General features: G+C 47.5%; 1 protein-coding gene and 1 long non-coding RNA gene across 3 annotated transcripts in view; one reads left to right on the top strand and one right to left on the bottom strand.

Moving 5' to 3' along the window:
- MCPH1 (microcephalin 1) overlaps positions 1 to 16,138 on the top strand; it is a 246,742-nt gene that overhangs the window by 215,883 nt on the left and 14,721 nt on the right. The window contains 1 exon segment of the mRNA XM_017854315.1: positions 9,139 to 9,376. Coding sequence (XP_017709804.1) covers positions 9,139 to 9,376 — 238 coding nt within the window.
- The window catches only part of LOC108516720 (uncharacterized), a 96,755-nt gene continuing 83,648 nt past the window's right edge, over positions 3,032 to 16,138 (bottom strand). The window contains exons 3-5 of one of the 2 annotated variants that reach the window (XR_001881916.1): positions 13,392 to 13,674; positions 7,822 to 9,320; positions 3,032 to 3,193 (exon numbers count right to left, since the gene is read on the bottom strand). This is a non-coding gene — a long non-coding RNA (uncharacterized LOC108516720). Of the gene's footprint in view, positions 3,194 to 7,550; positions 9,321 to 13,391; positions 13,675 to 16,138 lie in introns of those variants that run through there. The other variant, XR_001881917.1, reaches the window with a different exon arrangement.

The following is a 16,138-nucleotide window of genomic DNA, read 5'->3' as shown; positions in this document are numbered from 1 at the left end:
TGCCGCCTGCCAGTGCTGCTGCCTGTCTTTTGAGGGCTGCTTGAGGTTCACTACCCCTTTCTCCATTACCTCTGCGACCTGGCTAATCCACATCCTCCCCGACCCATGCTCTTCAGCACCAGTGCCTGCCCTGCTCGGCACATGTCCTCATCCCTGCAGCCTCCACCCTGGTCTTCCTGACCCCCACTGCCTCCAGCACCGCTGGTTGAGGACCTGCTCTGGCTCTCTCTGCCCAGCTGGCTGGCCTGCCTCTGTTCCAACCTCCCCTGCCTGGCCTGGTGTTCTGGGCGCCTCCTCCGCTCACATCGCCGCTTCACCTGCTTTTGCTATCTGTGCTTTCCATGTCCTGCTCCTTCTCCCAGCTGGTGGTGCCTCCGAGAAGAGGACTGAGAACCACCTGTGACCCCCGCAATTTCACAGGCATGGTGGGAGCAAAGGCAGGGGGTGTGAGTTTAGTGGGCATATGCCACTCTTTCAAGAAGTTTTGCTACAAAAAGATGCAAAGGAAGTGAAGAGGGAAGGGGTTTGCAGGGTGGGAGAAATAACAGCATTTTTGTTGTTGGTTATTTTGACTGTTTTGAGCCAAAACATAACAAACAAGACAGAAGGAAGACCTGATGGAGCATGTCCTTGAGAAGACGAGAGTAACGGGGTTGGCCTGGTGGGAGATCAGCCTTCCTTATGGGGGTTATGGGGGTTCCTGTCCAGCAGCCTGGGGTTCTGGGGAAGGCAGGCCTGCAGCAGGTGTCAGGTGCTGGGGAGCAGGAGACATCTGTTACTTCACTGTCCTCAGTGGGGAGCCATGGCTGAGCATGAGAAAGGGCTTATAGGCTGAAGGCCAGGCAGGTGAGAATGGGCAGTGAGGAGGGGAGGATGAGCCAGGTAGAAAGAGTGGTTAGAAACACAGAGGGCCACACGGCCAACGGTCAGGGGATTAGCACACCAGCCAGACCCACCCACAGCGCTGCCCGTGCAGAGACGCTCGGCATCTGAATTTAACCTGGGTCTTGGTTTGACTGAGCCCAACGTGGAGAGAAGGGCCAGGGAGTCACAGGGGGGTGGTGGGCTATGTGCTGGTTTAGGGGCTAGGACATGGAGGGGTGAAGGCGGGAGGCAATCGCGTCCACTGGGCAGGGGCCCGTGGCTGCTGACAAGGGGAGAGGTGGTTGCTACAGAGGAAGCTGCTCGGGATTCTGCAGTTCCCCAGGGAGAGAGGAGCCCGAGACTGGGGGGTGAGGGGATTGGAAGGGGCACCTGTGGATGTCCTGAGACTTCCCGGAAGTGGGACAAGATCAGTGACGGAGACAGAGGCAGCATCATCAGGGCCGAGAGGAGTGACAGTAACAGCGAGGTGAAGTGGGCGGCCCCGTCTGGCAGCACAGGGTTTGGAGCTGTCTTGTAGAGGGCAAGGGAACAGGATGCTTTGAGGTGGCAGCCAGGAGCAGGGATGGTTTTGACTGCAAATGGAAAAAGTGTGATGCAGAGTTTCAGGAGCCTTCATGTCTTCCTGGTCTGAAGACCTTTTTTATTGTTACCGGATCGAGGTGATTATCAGAATAGTTAATGGTGTGCTCCGTTCCTATTTCTCTAGTTTTTCTAAGGTCCAGGGACTGCAGGCATCATTGTTCCTTCTCCCTGGTGCCAATGACCAGTTAATTCCAACTTTGATGGACTCAGTGCAGGCCACATTGTTACGTGTAACTCTACACTGAGAATTATTTGAGAAAGTTAAACTCCTAAAAATGTTTTGTTTTTCCAAATGGTGGCCTCTGGGTCTGCCTTCACCTCTTTTGCAATGATCACTACTAGGATCTGCTTTCGGAAACGGCTGTGCAGAGCCGGGGCTTTCACCACAGCTTGGCCGCTTGGACAGGACTCATGATGGAGAACGGCCAGGTGTCCCGGGTTTCAGATGCCTGCATCCTCCCGTGGGTGGTGAGGGGCCTGCCTCCTTGATAGCTTTCCACTGCCAGGCTGGCACCCCTCCCCTCACCCCATCTCCTCCAGAGGAAGACCAACTTAATCAAATCTTATCACAAATCTATAGCTGCCTCCTGGAGAAAGCCTGCCTTCTGTCCCCCTCTTGTCCCTCCCTGTGTGGAGCCAGGCCCTTTGTCCAGGGCCCATGTGGCTCGGTGGATGGTCTTTCTAAGTCATCAGAGGAGATTAGCAAACACACGTGTCCGCTGGCCTAAGGCCCAGTCTGCAGGCAGCCTTAGGAATAATCAGCGTGACTTGTCTCTATAGTTCAATGCCTATATCTGCCTCTCAGTTGGTATTGAACCTGGGGGAAAAAAAGATGGATTATTCATTGGAAACCTCAAAACCTCCACAGCTGAGCTTTCTTACAAATGCCTGTGTGGCCCCCGAGGTATCTTAGTGTTCACCTCCCTGTTTGCACACAGGAAGCCAGTCACATTACTGGATTCCTGGTGAGTTTGACTTTTCATTCTGTCTTGAATCTCCCTCCCTTCCCCAACCCCATACCCTACCCTACTTCATTCCTTTTTCTTGGGTCTTCCTGATCTCAGCCCCTCCGCCTGTCCTCCACGTTGCCTGAAAAGTGAGTCTCCTGACACCCAGATCCCCCCATGGCCTCGTCTGCTCAGGTTTCTGAGGCCCCCAGTGACCATGCTCACACTGTGTCATCACGAGTGGTCTGGTCCACACCTCATCACTTGGCGTGCATGTAAATGTTTTAGCAAGTTAGCTCTTGCAATTATGGCCTGCTGAACCCCTCGCCCCTCACTCCCAGTGACCCTGGGCTGCACTCACGCATGCCGTGGGCCTTCAGACACCCAGGTCTCAGGACCTGAGGGGCTCCTGTGTGCTTTCCGCGAGGAACCGTCTTTCTGCTCACGACTCCATATCACATACCAACATCATGAAGTCCTCCCTAAATGCCCCAAGCCCACTCCGGCTCCCACTTTTCTGTCCGTGAAACGTCTGTAACTTCTAGAGTATCCTGAAGAAGCAAAGACTGTGTCCCTCCATTTTTGTATCCTCAGAACTTAGCCTGATACTCACAGTGAAATGAGTTCACTTAACGACACAGCAAACGAATGTGCAGGTACTTCTGCAGGGAGTGCTGTGGGGATGAGTGCCCTGGTTCTGTGGCTCAGCCCTGAGTTGGGGTCAGGAGGCAGGCGCTGGGAAGAGGATTTTGTGTCTTAGGAAGCACAGGAAGGCCTTTCTAGGATCCAGGAAAAAATGGAAAGTAGACCAATGTGAGCATTAAAAGAACACATTTTATCTTTTAAATGTATGTACAAAGTACAATTGACTGTTTTGTATACAATTCTATGAGTTTTAACACATATAGATTAGTGTCACCACTAATTATAAGATTGTAGGGAACTGGGGGAAAAAAGGCGTGCATTAAGGAATGCTATGGCGTATTTGGGGGACAGAGAACAGGCTTGATGAGGACAGAGTCTATTTAAAAGAGACAGTGGGCACTGTGATTGGAGGGGAAGGCGGGGTGGGGTTTTAGAGGACCCCGAGTGCTGGGCTACAGGATTCAATAAAGTTATTAATGAGATTGTCTGCATTGTGGATTCAGAAATATTTATGTCATACCTTGAGGCAGGTGTGAGTAGATTGTGCTGATGATTGCATAACTCTGACTAGACTAAGAACCACTGAGTTGCACCCAGAATTTGCATTACTGAGTGCTTTACCAGTTAGGAAGGTTTCGCGTACTCCATACTTTAAATCTAAGGTGCCTTGACTGTGAGGCCTGCCAGTGTTTCCTGGGCCGCTCAGAGGAAGAACGCTGTGAGTGAGAACTACAGCCCTGTAAGACACGTCCTGTATTGTTGTTGAGATGGGAAAGTGCATCTTAAAACTGTTAGAGAGCCAAGAAGTGACTTTAAAGGGTGAGCTCTACCTAGAGGGAAAAGCAAATGCACTAATTGAAATCCAACACCCTAGTCTGGAGTCAATGAACCGTCAACCACCCGTGGGGCTTCCCTTCTTGGTGATGGATAAATAGCTGGGATTCCTTGAAGCTAGAAGCCGCGGGGACATTCTGTTCTGCTTAGCTTTGTCAACAACACAGTCTGCCTTAAAGGACTTGTAGGTAAATAGATTTGGAGAGTCTGAGCTAAAACCCATTAAATCAGATGAAGACACGAACGCAAGCACAGGCAATGTGTTTTAAAGCAAAGCTAATGTCCCTTCGGCCTTAACTGACACACTTGCCTGGCAGTCCTCACCCTCTGCAACCCAGGGCTCCTAGGAGAAGCTCATGGCAGAGAAAGTCCTCTGGCTTCTGCCACTGCCTCCGCAACTTACATGTTCACATCAGTGTATATCCATGGGTATGAAATGGTCATTTTATGTCGCCATTAGCAGAGGAAAGCAGGAACTCTTTCAAACCCCACCCAAAATTCACTCTGACTATGGAGCAGTCCTGTTTATTTTGGAGGCCACTTAACCCTGGAGCAGCCCATAAGCTCCACTTAATCCCCTTTTCTTTCATGATTTCTTTTAAAGAGACATCTTGGGTTCTGTCGGGGAACATTCGTGCTTCATTGAAAAACTCCATTTGAGGCCTGCTCACAGCCTGCCAGCTTATCTGCTTGCAGCCTTCATTGCTTAGGAGCTGTTTTACAGCTTCGTAAGTTGTAAAGAGCTGCTGGCGATGCAAACGCGCCTGTCTGTGGGCAGGAAATGAATTCTGTCTGGTAGAGGGAATGCTCCCTACCTTGTAGGAAAGCCAACTTTTTTGTCCATTCGCAAGTTTATTTTAGTATTTCTCATCTATCAATGTGTTCTTCAGATTGTCCTTTGAACCAGTTATAGCATCTGAGTTAAGTAAAATGAATACACTGTGTTTATTTTATGCCTGTATGAAAGCTATGTTTTTTGTTTTTTTGAGACAGACTCTCGCTCTGTCGCCCAGGCTGGAGTGCAATGGCGCGATCTCGGCTCACTGCAACCTCCTCCTCCCGGGTTCACGCCATTCTCCTGCCTCAGCCTCCCAAAAGTTATGATTGTTTTAAAAATTATCTTTTAACTGTTTTTAGCTAGAAACTCCTGGGTCAATATATAAATAGATGAGCCTGGTTATCTCTGATGTTCTCATTGAGATAACAACAAAAATAAAACAGCACAACGCCACCCAGCTATCGTTCCCCAACTTACGCCTGTCCCCTCCACATGTCCTGCATGCACTCCTGTTTCTGGGGTGTGTGCGTGCGTGCGTGTGTGTGTGTGTGTAAAGGTTTGCAGTGAAATTAGAATCATTGGTTTTTTGTTGGGGGTGGGGAGTTGTTTTGTTTTGAGACAGGGTCTCATTCTGTCGCCCAGGCTGGAGTGCGGTGTCACAATCACAGTTCACTGCAGCCTCAACCTCCCAGGCTCAAGTGATCCTCCCACCTCAGCCTCCCAAGTAGCAGGAACTATAGGCATGTGACACCATGGTGGGCTTGCTTATCTATCTATCTATCTATCTATCTATCTATCTATCTATCTATCTAGACAGGTCTCCCTATGTTGCCCAGGCTGGTCTCAAACTCCTGGACTTAAGCAGTCCAATTGCCTCAGCCTCCCAAAGTGCTGGGATTACAGCTGTTAGCCACTTAGCCCAGCTGAAATCAGAGTTTAGAGCACGTTGCTGTAAATTGCGATTACCAAGGGGATTGAAAAATCAATGAAAATAATGAACAGCAAGTTGACTTCAGAATCTGTGCCTTTGAGGCTTTTCCCCTTGATCTCCAGGTAACACGTAGGCTCCCTGGTGAGAGCCAGTGGTGACACAGTGAGAACACCGTCTGCTGCATCTAATGTTTACAGCTTGTAATTCACAACTAACTTTTTTAAAAAGTACCAGTGCTGGGGAAATGGTGCTTTGCTGGATAGGAAAATTGGCCAAGATCAGAATTCTGAAGGCAATGTCACGGCACAAAGAAACTAGCTACTGAAATCACATCCTCAACATCCGAGAGGTTGACTTCCTTTTCTACTGCATTAGAAAAAGGTTTATTTACTGCTTATCCATACAGTAAGATAGAGATTTGATCTCATTTTTTGGTTAAGAACAACCATATCAAATTGTGTGTGTGTGTGTGTGTGTGTGTGTGTGTGTGCATTTTACAGAATTTTAAAAAATACACAGAGAACTCTTCACAGTTGTTAACTCTGGTAAATGGTGGGAGAGGCGGGGTGAGAACTGATCATAGTCTCAACGATGAACAAGATATTTTCAAAAATAGGTGGATTATTTAAAATTATTATTATTAGGATACTTTGGGCTTCTAGAAACAAAAACTTAACAAAAAAGTCACTTAAAGAATTTAGGTTTGTTTTTTTTTCTGACATAAAAACAAAATAAAGGATGATTTCAGTTTGGTCCGTCAGTAACTTAGAAGTGTTCTTCAGGACCCAGAGCTTTCCGCCTTCCCACTGGGCCATTTTCAGCGTGTCCCATGGCCTCTGGGGGCTTCAGTGATCCAGGCATAATATTAGACATGACAGTGTCGAGCAAAGAGAAGTATTTCTGCTTATGCATCTGTTTATAATAGTGAGAAAAACTCCCTCAGAATCCCACCAGCGACTGATTCTCAGGTCGCACTGGCCAGGATTGAGGCCAGCTGTGCCATGCTTAGCTCAGTCATTTGCATTGTTATCACTGTGATTAGCTTGGACCAATCCTGGGACTTCTCCTTGGGCTTGAACACATGGCCAGGTGGAGGTTGGTGCCCCCAGAAAAAGTCTTTGTTCTGCCAACAAAGAAGACACAGACAACAGTGTCTAACAGGAAAAGCCCCTTTTTACTTTATACCCTTCCATAGTATTGCTTCAACAATCAAATACTCTATTTTATTTTATTTTTTGAGACAGAGTCCTACTGTGTCACCCTGGCTGGAGCACAGTGGTACCATCTCTGCTCACTGCAACCTCTGCCTCCTGGATTCAAGTGATTCTCCTGCCTCAGCCTCCTGAGTAGCTGGGATTACAGGCGCCCACCAAAATGCCCAGCTAGTTTTTGTATTTTTAGTAGAGATGGGCTTTCTCCATGTTGGTCAGACCAGTCTCGAACTCCTGACCTCAAGTGATCCACTCACCTCGGCCTCCCAAAGTGCTGGGATTATGCTGGGATTACAGGCGTGAGCTACCACGCCTGGCCTTTTTTTTCTTACATAGAGTTTTGCTCTTGTTGCCCAGGCTGGAGTGCAGTGGCACGGTCTCGGCTCACTGCAAGCTCCACCTCCCAGGTTCACACCATTCTCCTGCCTCAGCTTCCTGAGTAACTGGGACTACAGGCGCTTACCACCATGCCCGGCTAATTTTTTGTATTTTTAGTAGAGACGGGGTTTCACTGTGTTAGCCAGGATGATTTTGATCTCCTGACCTCATGATGCACCCACCTCAGCCTCCCAAAGTGCTGGGATTACAGGCGTGAGCCACCACACCCGGTCCCACGCCTGGCTAATTTTTTGTATTTTTAGTAGAGACAGAGTTTCACTGTGTTAGCCAGGATGATCTTGATCTCCTGACCTTGTGGTCTGCCCACCTCAGCCTCCCAAAGTGCTGGGATTACAGGCATGAGCCACCACGCCCGGCCAAATACTTTCATAGTGAACTTTCTGAATGTGTGTGTGTCCTACTCTAAGACGAAAGATATTCTTTCTTGATCCCGTTTCCATGCAGCTTGGCCCCATGATTCTAGGGACCATGGCTTTTTCTTGCAGTGTGACTCACAATTTGCCAAAGCAAATCTCTTGTCTTGCATCAGCTCAGTCTCTTTGTCTGCAAATTAAATCAATAGCCCTTTTTACAGCCTATCTCCCAGGACGTACTGCTAAAAATACTCACAAAGTCACCATCCAGGAAGAATGATTTGCCCCTGCTGCCACTGTCTCCTGGAAGTCACATGAAAGTTGCTGAGGCTCGGTATATATTATGCTGTAAAATTCAACGCAAGGGAAGAGAAAAAGCAAATTCCTTGAGCAGATTTAAGTGTATTGGGTCTAATCCATTGATGCTGGAGCTATATTTTCACAGTAGGATCCTCTTTTGTTAAATATTAGAGTAGTATGAAAACCTAGCAGAAAAATAGTTCACTGTTTCTCTGATTTTGTGAGCGATGTGGGCTGTGGAACTTACTCTTTGCTGCTCTTCCCCCAACTCCACCCTACCCCTACCTCCAAGGTCAACCTTGTCTGCTGCCCCTGACTAAGATGACCCCAACCTCACTGCACCCCAGGTTATACTCCTCTGAGAACGCCCCTTCATCCCTCCCCCCACATACATCCCCTCAAATCTCTAATTTATGTGAACCATTCATTTCAGATATTGCAGGGAAAATATGCAAAACAAAATGTGGATGGCACATAACCCACAGCATCTCTCAGAGGGTGTTTATACTCAAAAAGAAGGCTTTACCAACCCACAGTTAGGAAAATGCGTGTTCAGAGTAACTGGGCCTTCCCGCAGGCCTCCGGGTCAGCCAGATGACCACACGTTGCCAGAAGGAGAAGCAGAGCAGCTTCACATCCCTGTTTCTGAAATGTTTCCCAACAGCTCGTTGAAACAACCTCGAGACACCTCTCTCCCGCAAACCTAGTGTGTTTTGGGAACGGCTCGAGGAATTCTTCTGCATTGCCTCACTGTCCCTTTCCCCGTCCAAACCAGGGTATTGGATTTACAGCATTTCTTAGATTCTATAAAAGTCCTTTTCGGCCAAGAGCCTGGAGCACGCTGGATTGAACGACTCTCTTCCAGCACAGCCGGCATTTGCAGTGCATTAGAATCTTGCCGTCACTTGCACACGTCACCAAGTTACTTTAGCCGGAGTTCAGCCTAGCTACGGCTCTGCTCTGCTCTGGTAACAGTTGCTTTCCAATATTTTGTTTGAGGATTTGTAATAATTCAAAGGCCTACACTACTTTTTTTTTTTTTCTAATTTATTTCCTTGAGTTTTACTCATGGATACTTCAGAAAATGTCAGTTTTATGTCATTAATGTCATCATCTTCTCTGGGTTCTCAGAATTCGAAATTCACAGGAGCATGGCAGCCTTACATTCAGTCTATTCTTTTCCCAAAAAAGGAAGTAAACCGCAACAGTTCACCTACGCTGTGGAGACTGAAGTGGTCCCACCTCTGTAATTCTCTCTCTGTCTGCCCCACAGCTGTGCCGAAGGGAGTGCCACTTGTCTGCAGGGCTGTACCGCGGAACCCTCTTTGCCGACCAGCCAGTGATGTTTGTCTCGCCTGCCAGCAGCCCCCCAGTGGCCAAGCTCTGTGAACTAGTCCACCTGTGCGGAGGCCGGGTCAGCCAAGTCCCCCGCCAGGCCAGCATCGTCATCGGGCCCTACAGCGGAAAGAAGAAAGCAACAGTCAAGTATCTGTCCGAGAAATGGGTCTTAGGTAAGAACCTGGGCACAGAGACACTGTTGTGTGGTCCAGATCTATGAACAGGTTTCCAGGGAGGGCGGCGTCATGCTCACACCCCCCACGCTCACACCCTCTTCCACGCAGCTGGGGCACCTGGGTTGGTGTCCCAGCCTCCAACATCTGCCCTGGCAGCGTCATGTGGTCACCCTCGGCATTCCCGCTCCTTGCTGTCAGCAGAAGCACAGTTCACAAGGAAATGGGAACTCTAACTGGACTCCCCACTTGACTTTCCTGGCTCATGTGAAAAACCCAGTCCACCCAAAGCCACCCCAAGCCACCCCTGTGGACGCAGGCTCTCCAGGCACCCACTTAGACCCTCCCTCCCCAGTGCCTCCTTGTCCTACTTCAAGAGTCCCTGGCAGCGCCCGGCGTTAGGGCCCAAGCCCCCGTCCCTCTCATCCCCTCTCCCAGGTACATCTCATGATCACTCCATCTGCTCATGTGCTCGAAGGGCATTAAAGACGTAAAAGGACTCCATCTTTTATTTCACAAAGTGAGCACAGTGTGACCGTAATGTCCCGCTCTGGCATTCATGGAGTTGCACCAGGTGCCGTGTGCAATTCTGGGGAGGAAGAGGTGGTAGGAGCTGAGCTGTGACCGGAGGAGGCTGGATCCACGCCATGCTCACACGCAGGCTCCAGGAGACTTGCAGGTGATCCCCGGAGAAGGGGGTTGAGGAAGAGTGTGAAGCAAGGATGGCCTGGGGAATGCGGAGGAGCCAGGGGCAGCATCTGTGCCACAACTTACGCACCCTGTGGTGGAGTCACGTGTGGCAGGACAAGCCTAGGGCTCCACTGTGGGTGAATCCCACATCCTCCTCCACAGGGTTGTGATAAACGTGTTAGTTTGCTTGGCCTGCCATCACAAAATACTACAGACTGGGTGGCTTCAACAACACGCATGGTCTGTCAGTTCTGGAGGCTGGAGGTCTAAGAGGGGGTATCGGCAGCGTTGGTTTCTCCTGAGCTTGCAGACGGCTGCCTTCTTCCTGCGACCTCACGTGGCCTTTCCTCCGTGCACACACATCTCTGGTGTCTCCGTGTGTGTCCGAATTTTCTCTTCTCTAAGGATACCAATCAGATTGGATTAGGGCTCACCCAGTGGCATAGTTTTATTTGCTTTTATTTATTTTTTTGAGACAGTGTCTCGCTGTGTCACCCAGGCTGGAGTGCAGTAGCACGATCACGGCTCACTGCAGCCTCAACCTCTCTGGCTTAAGCTGGAACTACAGGTACATGCCACCACGCCCAGCCTTTTGTGTGTGTGTGTGTGTGTGTGTGTGTGTGTGTGTGTGTGTAGAGATGGGGTTTCCCTGTGTTGCCCAGGATGGTCTCAAACTCTGGGGCCTAAGCGATCCTCCTGCTTTGGCCTCCCAAAATGCTGGGATTGCAGGTGTGAGCCACTGCACCCGGCCCCAGTGGCATCATTTTAACTTGTCTTATTCAAGGCACCATCTCCAAATACAGTCTCATCCTGAGTTACTGAGGGTTAAGACATCGACATATGAATTTTGGCCAGACACAATTCAGCCCATAACAGTGAATCACTCCAGTTTCAGCACCTGGGGCCAAGATCCTTACCTGGCTTTAGAGGTGCATCCTCTCTCTCTCTCTCTCTCTCTCTCTCTCTCTCTGCCATTCTCTCATTCTTTTTCTCTCTCTTTGCTTCCATCTCTTTCCATGTTTCTTATTCAGTCTCCTTTTTTAGTACTTCAGCTTGTCTCTAAATCCTAAACTTCTGGCTTTTCTCACCCCCTGCTAAACATTATCCTTTAATAGACAAGTAGATACTGTGTTTGTCCAAGTTACATTCATAGTTAACTATGGACATTTTACAAACATCTCTTACATGATTGATGCTCATCCTTTCATATATTTTAAAAGCATGGCAATCAAAAGTAATTTTTTACTCTGGCACAGAGTAATTCATCTTTTGCCTGGAAACTAACTTCCAAAAACAAAAACTATGATTTTAGCTACAGTCCAAAAGCTAAGAGGCTGTTTACTGTTTTCTAAATGCCAAGAACATAACCTTCAAAACATCCTATGTTCTGAAACAGAGGTTGTTGTTTTGTTTTTTTGGAAAAGTGTATTATCAAAATTCCACTGACTGCAGAACAGAACTGGGCCTGAAGGCGTCTGGCCAGCTGACAGAACTGTGCACACGATTGATATCCACGGTGCCTACCAACAGGCAGTCTTTTTGGAGTTTGGAAAGCATGTGCCGTGCAGGGCCTGAGCCTGCCTCTGTTTCCAGGTTGGGTGGCTCTGACGGCTCCTTCCTGTGGCTCCTGCATCCTTGTGTGGAGTCACGCTTGCTCGGCGGCTGCTCACTTCCTCCGGTTGTTTTGCCGCTGGGCTCTCCCGCCCGTGGGTTTTCAGGAGGTGAATGTCTATCTGCTTAACCCCAAGGCTTCGTTCCCACAAAGCCCTTCAGAGTTCTCTGACTTCCAGGGCTGGGCCACAGGCCCCAGCCTCTTTTTCTTTCCTCCTGTAACGTGTGTCCTGTTTCTGATTTCTCACCAATTATGCCATCTGCGTGTGCCCTTGGTAACATCTGGGTATTGTGTGTGCTGCAGCCTTCACCCATGTGAGACGAGTCCCCTCACTCGCCGGCCACTGGATCCCAGTGTAGTGGGCGTCTCCAGTACCAGGCTCTCCAGCCCACACTCTCTGGGATGTAAGATCACATAGTTTGCAAGTATTTATTGGCTTGTTATTTTTCTTTTTGTGAATTGAATTCCAATCCAGTAGCTGCAGCTATGTACAAATAAAGGAGGGTTTATTTTTCTGTCCGTACATACTTCTGGCCTTTCTCACCCTCTGCTAAACATTATCCTTTAACAGACAAATAGATTTTTTTGTATTTTTCTCTTTGTGAATTGAATTCCAATCCAGTAGCTGCAACTATGTACAAATAAAGGAAGGTTTATTTTTCTGTCCATACATACACTTGTAAACCTACAGAACACACGGTCCAGGGCATTGCATTTCCTGCCTCATCCAGGTCCAGGTTGGCCATTTGCTTATTCTCTAACCAGAAGCAAATCACATACTTTTTTTTTTTTTTTTTTTTTTCTGAGATGGAGTCTCGTTCTGTCACCAGGCTGGAGTGTGCAGTGGCGAGATCTCAACTCACTGCAACCTCCACCTCCTGGATTCAAGTGATTCTCTTGCCTCAGCCTTCCCAGTAGCTGGCACCTGCCACCATGCCTAGGTAATTTTTGTATTTTTAGTAGAGATGAGGTTTCACCATGTTTGCCAGGCTGGTCTCAAACTCCCAACCTCAAGTGATCCTCCTGCCTCAGCCTCCCAAAGTGCTGGGATTACAGGCATGAGCCACTGTGCCTAGCTGAAATCACCTACTTTCTGTGGAATGCATTTACTTCATATATAAAACAGAGTGATAATCTCTACCTTGCTTATCCCACATGTTGGTTAAAGGAGAAAACACAGAGAGTGCAAATGCCCTGTGGCAGACATAGGCTTGTTAAGTATGGCAGATAGACAATATCCATGGATGTGTCCTCATCATCCCTTCAACAAAGCACATTGTGTCTTTTGGAGACTTTTTTTCCTCCCATTAATTTCCATTATAACAAATGCTTCTCTGGACAATATGTCATTCTCAAAATATCGCAATATTGAAAAACTAGGAATATATCAAACCATTTTAAAGCATCAAATTGAAAGAAAAAGTTATTTTGTTTAAATTAAATTATGAAAAGACAATACTCCAAAGAAATCAATTAAATTTATTCAAACTGGAATATCAGCTGCTGTGTAAGATGGGGTCCCTGGGCATCTAAGAGGAATTTGAGCCAGGCATGGTGGCCCATGCCTGTTGTCCTAGCTACATGGGAGCTTGGCTTGAGCCCAGAAGTTCTAGGCTGCGGTGAGCTATGATCCCACCACTGTACTCCAGCCTAGGCGACAGCGCAAGACCCCATCTCTAAAAAGGAAAAAAAAAAAGAATCATTTTTCAGTACCTTCATATTATTTCTGTATCTTACAGTCTTGTTTTGGAGATGCCATAAAGTCACGGGGGTGGAGAACCAGGAGTCTTTTTTTAGCCACTAGGCACCTCTCTGAGAAGTTTCTTTTCTTTTCCTTTCTTTATTATTATTAGTTTTTTTTGGCCAGAGGAGTGAAAGGAAGGTAGGCACTAAAACCACAGCTCTTCCCCTGGGACTGCAGCATCCTAGCACCACCGTCCTCCCGCAAGCCTTTTGTTCCTGCGTGGTCTGTATCTCAAGACCAACAACTCCGTATCTACAAACATAAAAATTGTTAGTGATTATTTTACTTGTAAGAATTTCTTTTGACCTCAGCTCTGAGGTGACCCTCAGCTCACCCACCACCCCAGCTGCCCCACCTTGCTGGCATAGAACAGGGGCTGGAGGTGTGAAGTCACCAAGCAGGGCTCAGCATACAAAATGTAAGCCACGCCTCACTCACTTGCTCCCTGGAGAATTTCATCTGCGCCGCATTGCCTAATAACGGGGTTATCGGAAAGGTCATGATTACGTTCCCTATTCATTCCCTGGAGTCTTTTTTCCCTGAAACTGTATTGTACTTGGGCCAAGATTCTTGATGAATCATTCAACCAGAAGGAGAAATGGGGTTGTTGTTGGTTGTTTTTTTTTTTTCTTTTTGAGAGAGCACATTTGTGGGTGGTTGAATATGGAAAAAAATAAACAGGAAAACAAAAATGAAATTCCTGGCCCTAGGAAATAAAATGTTACCTTTACCTGATATTGGTAACATATTATATTTGAAAGCATTTGCTAATGATTGCATTTTCCCCCCAACACTCCCATGACATATAATTCCCATTTTACAAGTCACGAAACGAAGACCCTGGGGCCTGAAGGAACTCGGCTGGGGTGAGGATGTTAGCCCTTGGGTGGGGCTCTGCGCCCCGGCACGGTCCTCAAGGGTCTGTGACATTTGTGCTGTGGTCAGCTCTGTGCACTCTTCCCTCCCTGCTGCTGTTATCACGAAAGGCTGGCTTGGCCTTTCTCATAGGCGTATTTCCACTCTCAGGCGCCCTTTTATTGTCTGGGCTCCATTCAAGTGATAAGACATACATTTATGCTATTGTGGGAACATAATGTAATATTCTCAACAGCACTGCCAAAAAAAAAAAAAAAAAAAGTTTAGCCTCCGCATGATTTCCTTATAACTTATAAAGAAAATTTGGTTTGAACATGTCCCCATGTCAATGTTTTCAGGAAAAAGATCCGATAGCATGCAGGCCTTCTCATGCTGGCCTGGCTCATTCATCGTTTCCCCTAACGACTGACCAGAAAAATGCACGATGCTCCCATGGGGCCACTCGGGAGGCCTCAGGCCTTCAGGCTTCCTGATTCAATAGATACATGAGGCTTGATCAGAGTCACCACAGTCCACATTTCCATTGCCTCAATAAGGAACCAGTCGCAGAGAGGGAAGGCCGTCTGCAGAAGTTGTGGCAAGTGGCAGAGAGGACGGTGAGGATGGGGACTGCCCCTTTCCAGCCCCTCTCCTCCAAGGACAGCCTCATTTTATCCCCACCCAGGTTTCCACACCCAGGAGCTCAGCAACCAATCAGAAAATGTTTGTAGATTTCGAAGACACAATTCAGACAATATGAAGAATTATTTTCCTTTGAGTTGTTCTCAAAACAGATGAACTCTACCAGGATATAAATGAATGAGAACTAAAACTGGTAGAATTTGGTAATGTCAACATCTGATATGTTTAGGCTTTTAAATATGTATATACAGCCAGGCGCAGTGGCCCATGCCTGTAATCTCAGCACTTTAGGAGGCCAAGGCAGGTGGGTCGTTTGAGCCCAGCAGTTCAAGTCCAGCCTGGGCAACATGGTAAAATCTCGTCTATACAAAAAAATTACAATAATTAGTGGGTATGCTGGTGCAAGCCTATAGTTCCAGCTACATGGGAGGCTAAGGTGGAGGATCACCTGAGCTCAGGGAGGTCAGTGCTACAGTGGGCTGTGATCACACCACTGCATTCCAGCCTGTGCAACAGAGTGAGACTCTGTCTCAAAAAAGATATATATATATATAACTATATATATATATATATATAGTTTAAAATTAACTGCTAGCTCCTAAAACAGTATTTCACCATTAGCTTTGGAAAGGTTTGCCCAGAAAATGAATTTCTAAGCACTCCCTTTATTGCATTTATTGGTCAAACTAATGGTCCTAGATGGTTATCTTTGAAATTTCCTAAACTTTTGGGTCCCTGTCGTTAAACTTATGCCAACAGAACTCAACTCACTGGATGTGAATTGTATCAGAGATGTAAAGGTTTAAAAGCATAGGCCGGGTGTGGTGGCTCATGCCTGTAATCTCAGCACTTTGGGAGGCCCAGGCAGGTTGATCACCTGAGGTCAGGAGTTCAGACCAGCCTGGCCGACATGGTGAAACCCCCGTCTCTACTAAAAATACAAAATTAGCCGGGCCTGATGGTGTGTGCCTGCAGTCTCAGCTACTCAGGAGGCTGAGACAGGAGAATTGCTTGAACCTGTGAGGCAGAGGTTGCAGTGAGCTGAGATTGCACCACTGCTCTCCAGCCAGGGCAATAAGAGCAAAACTCCATCTTGAAAAAAAAAAAAGTTTAAAAGTATATTAAAAGCAGACAAAAAAATAATAGTAAAAACCTAGAACACAGAAGTCAGCTGTCTATTCAATTCAGAATAAGAAATATTGTAGACAAGGCAACATTT

This window comes from Rhinopithecus bieti, unplaced genomic scaffold (genome assembly GCF_001698545.2).
Source record: "Rhinopithecus bieti isolate Rb0 unplaced genomic scaffold, ASM169854v2 scaffold_39273, whole genome shotgun sequence".
Lineage (NCBI taxonomy): Eukaryota > Metazoa > Chordata > Mammalia > Primates > Cercopithecidae > Rhinopithecus > Rhinopithecus bieti.
The sequence above is the reverse complement of the archived record's forward strand: the minus strand, read 5'-3'. Positions and strand labels throughout refer to the sequence as shown.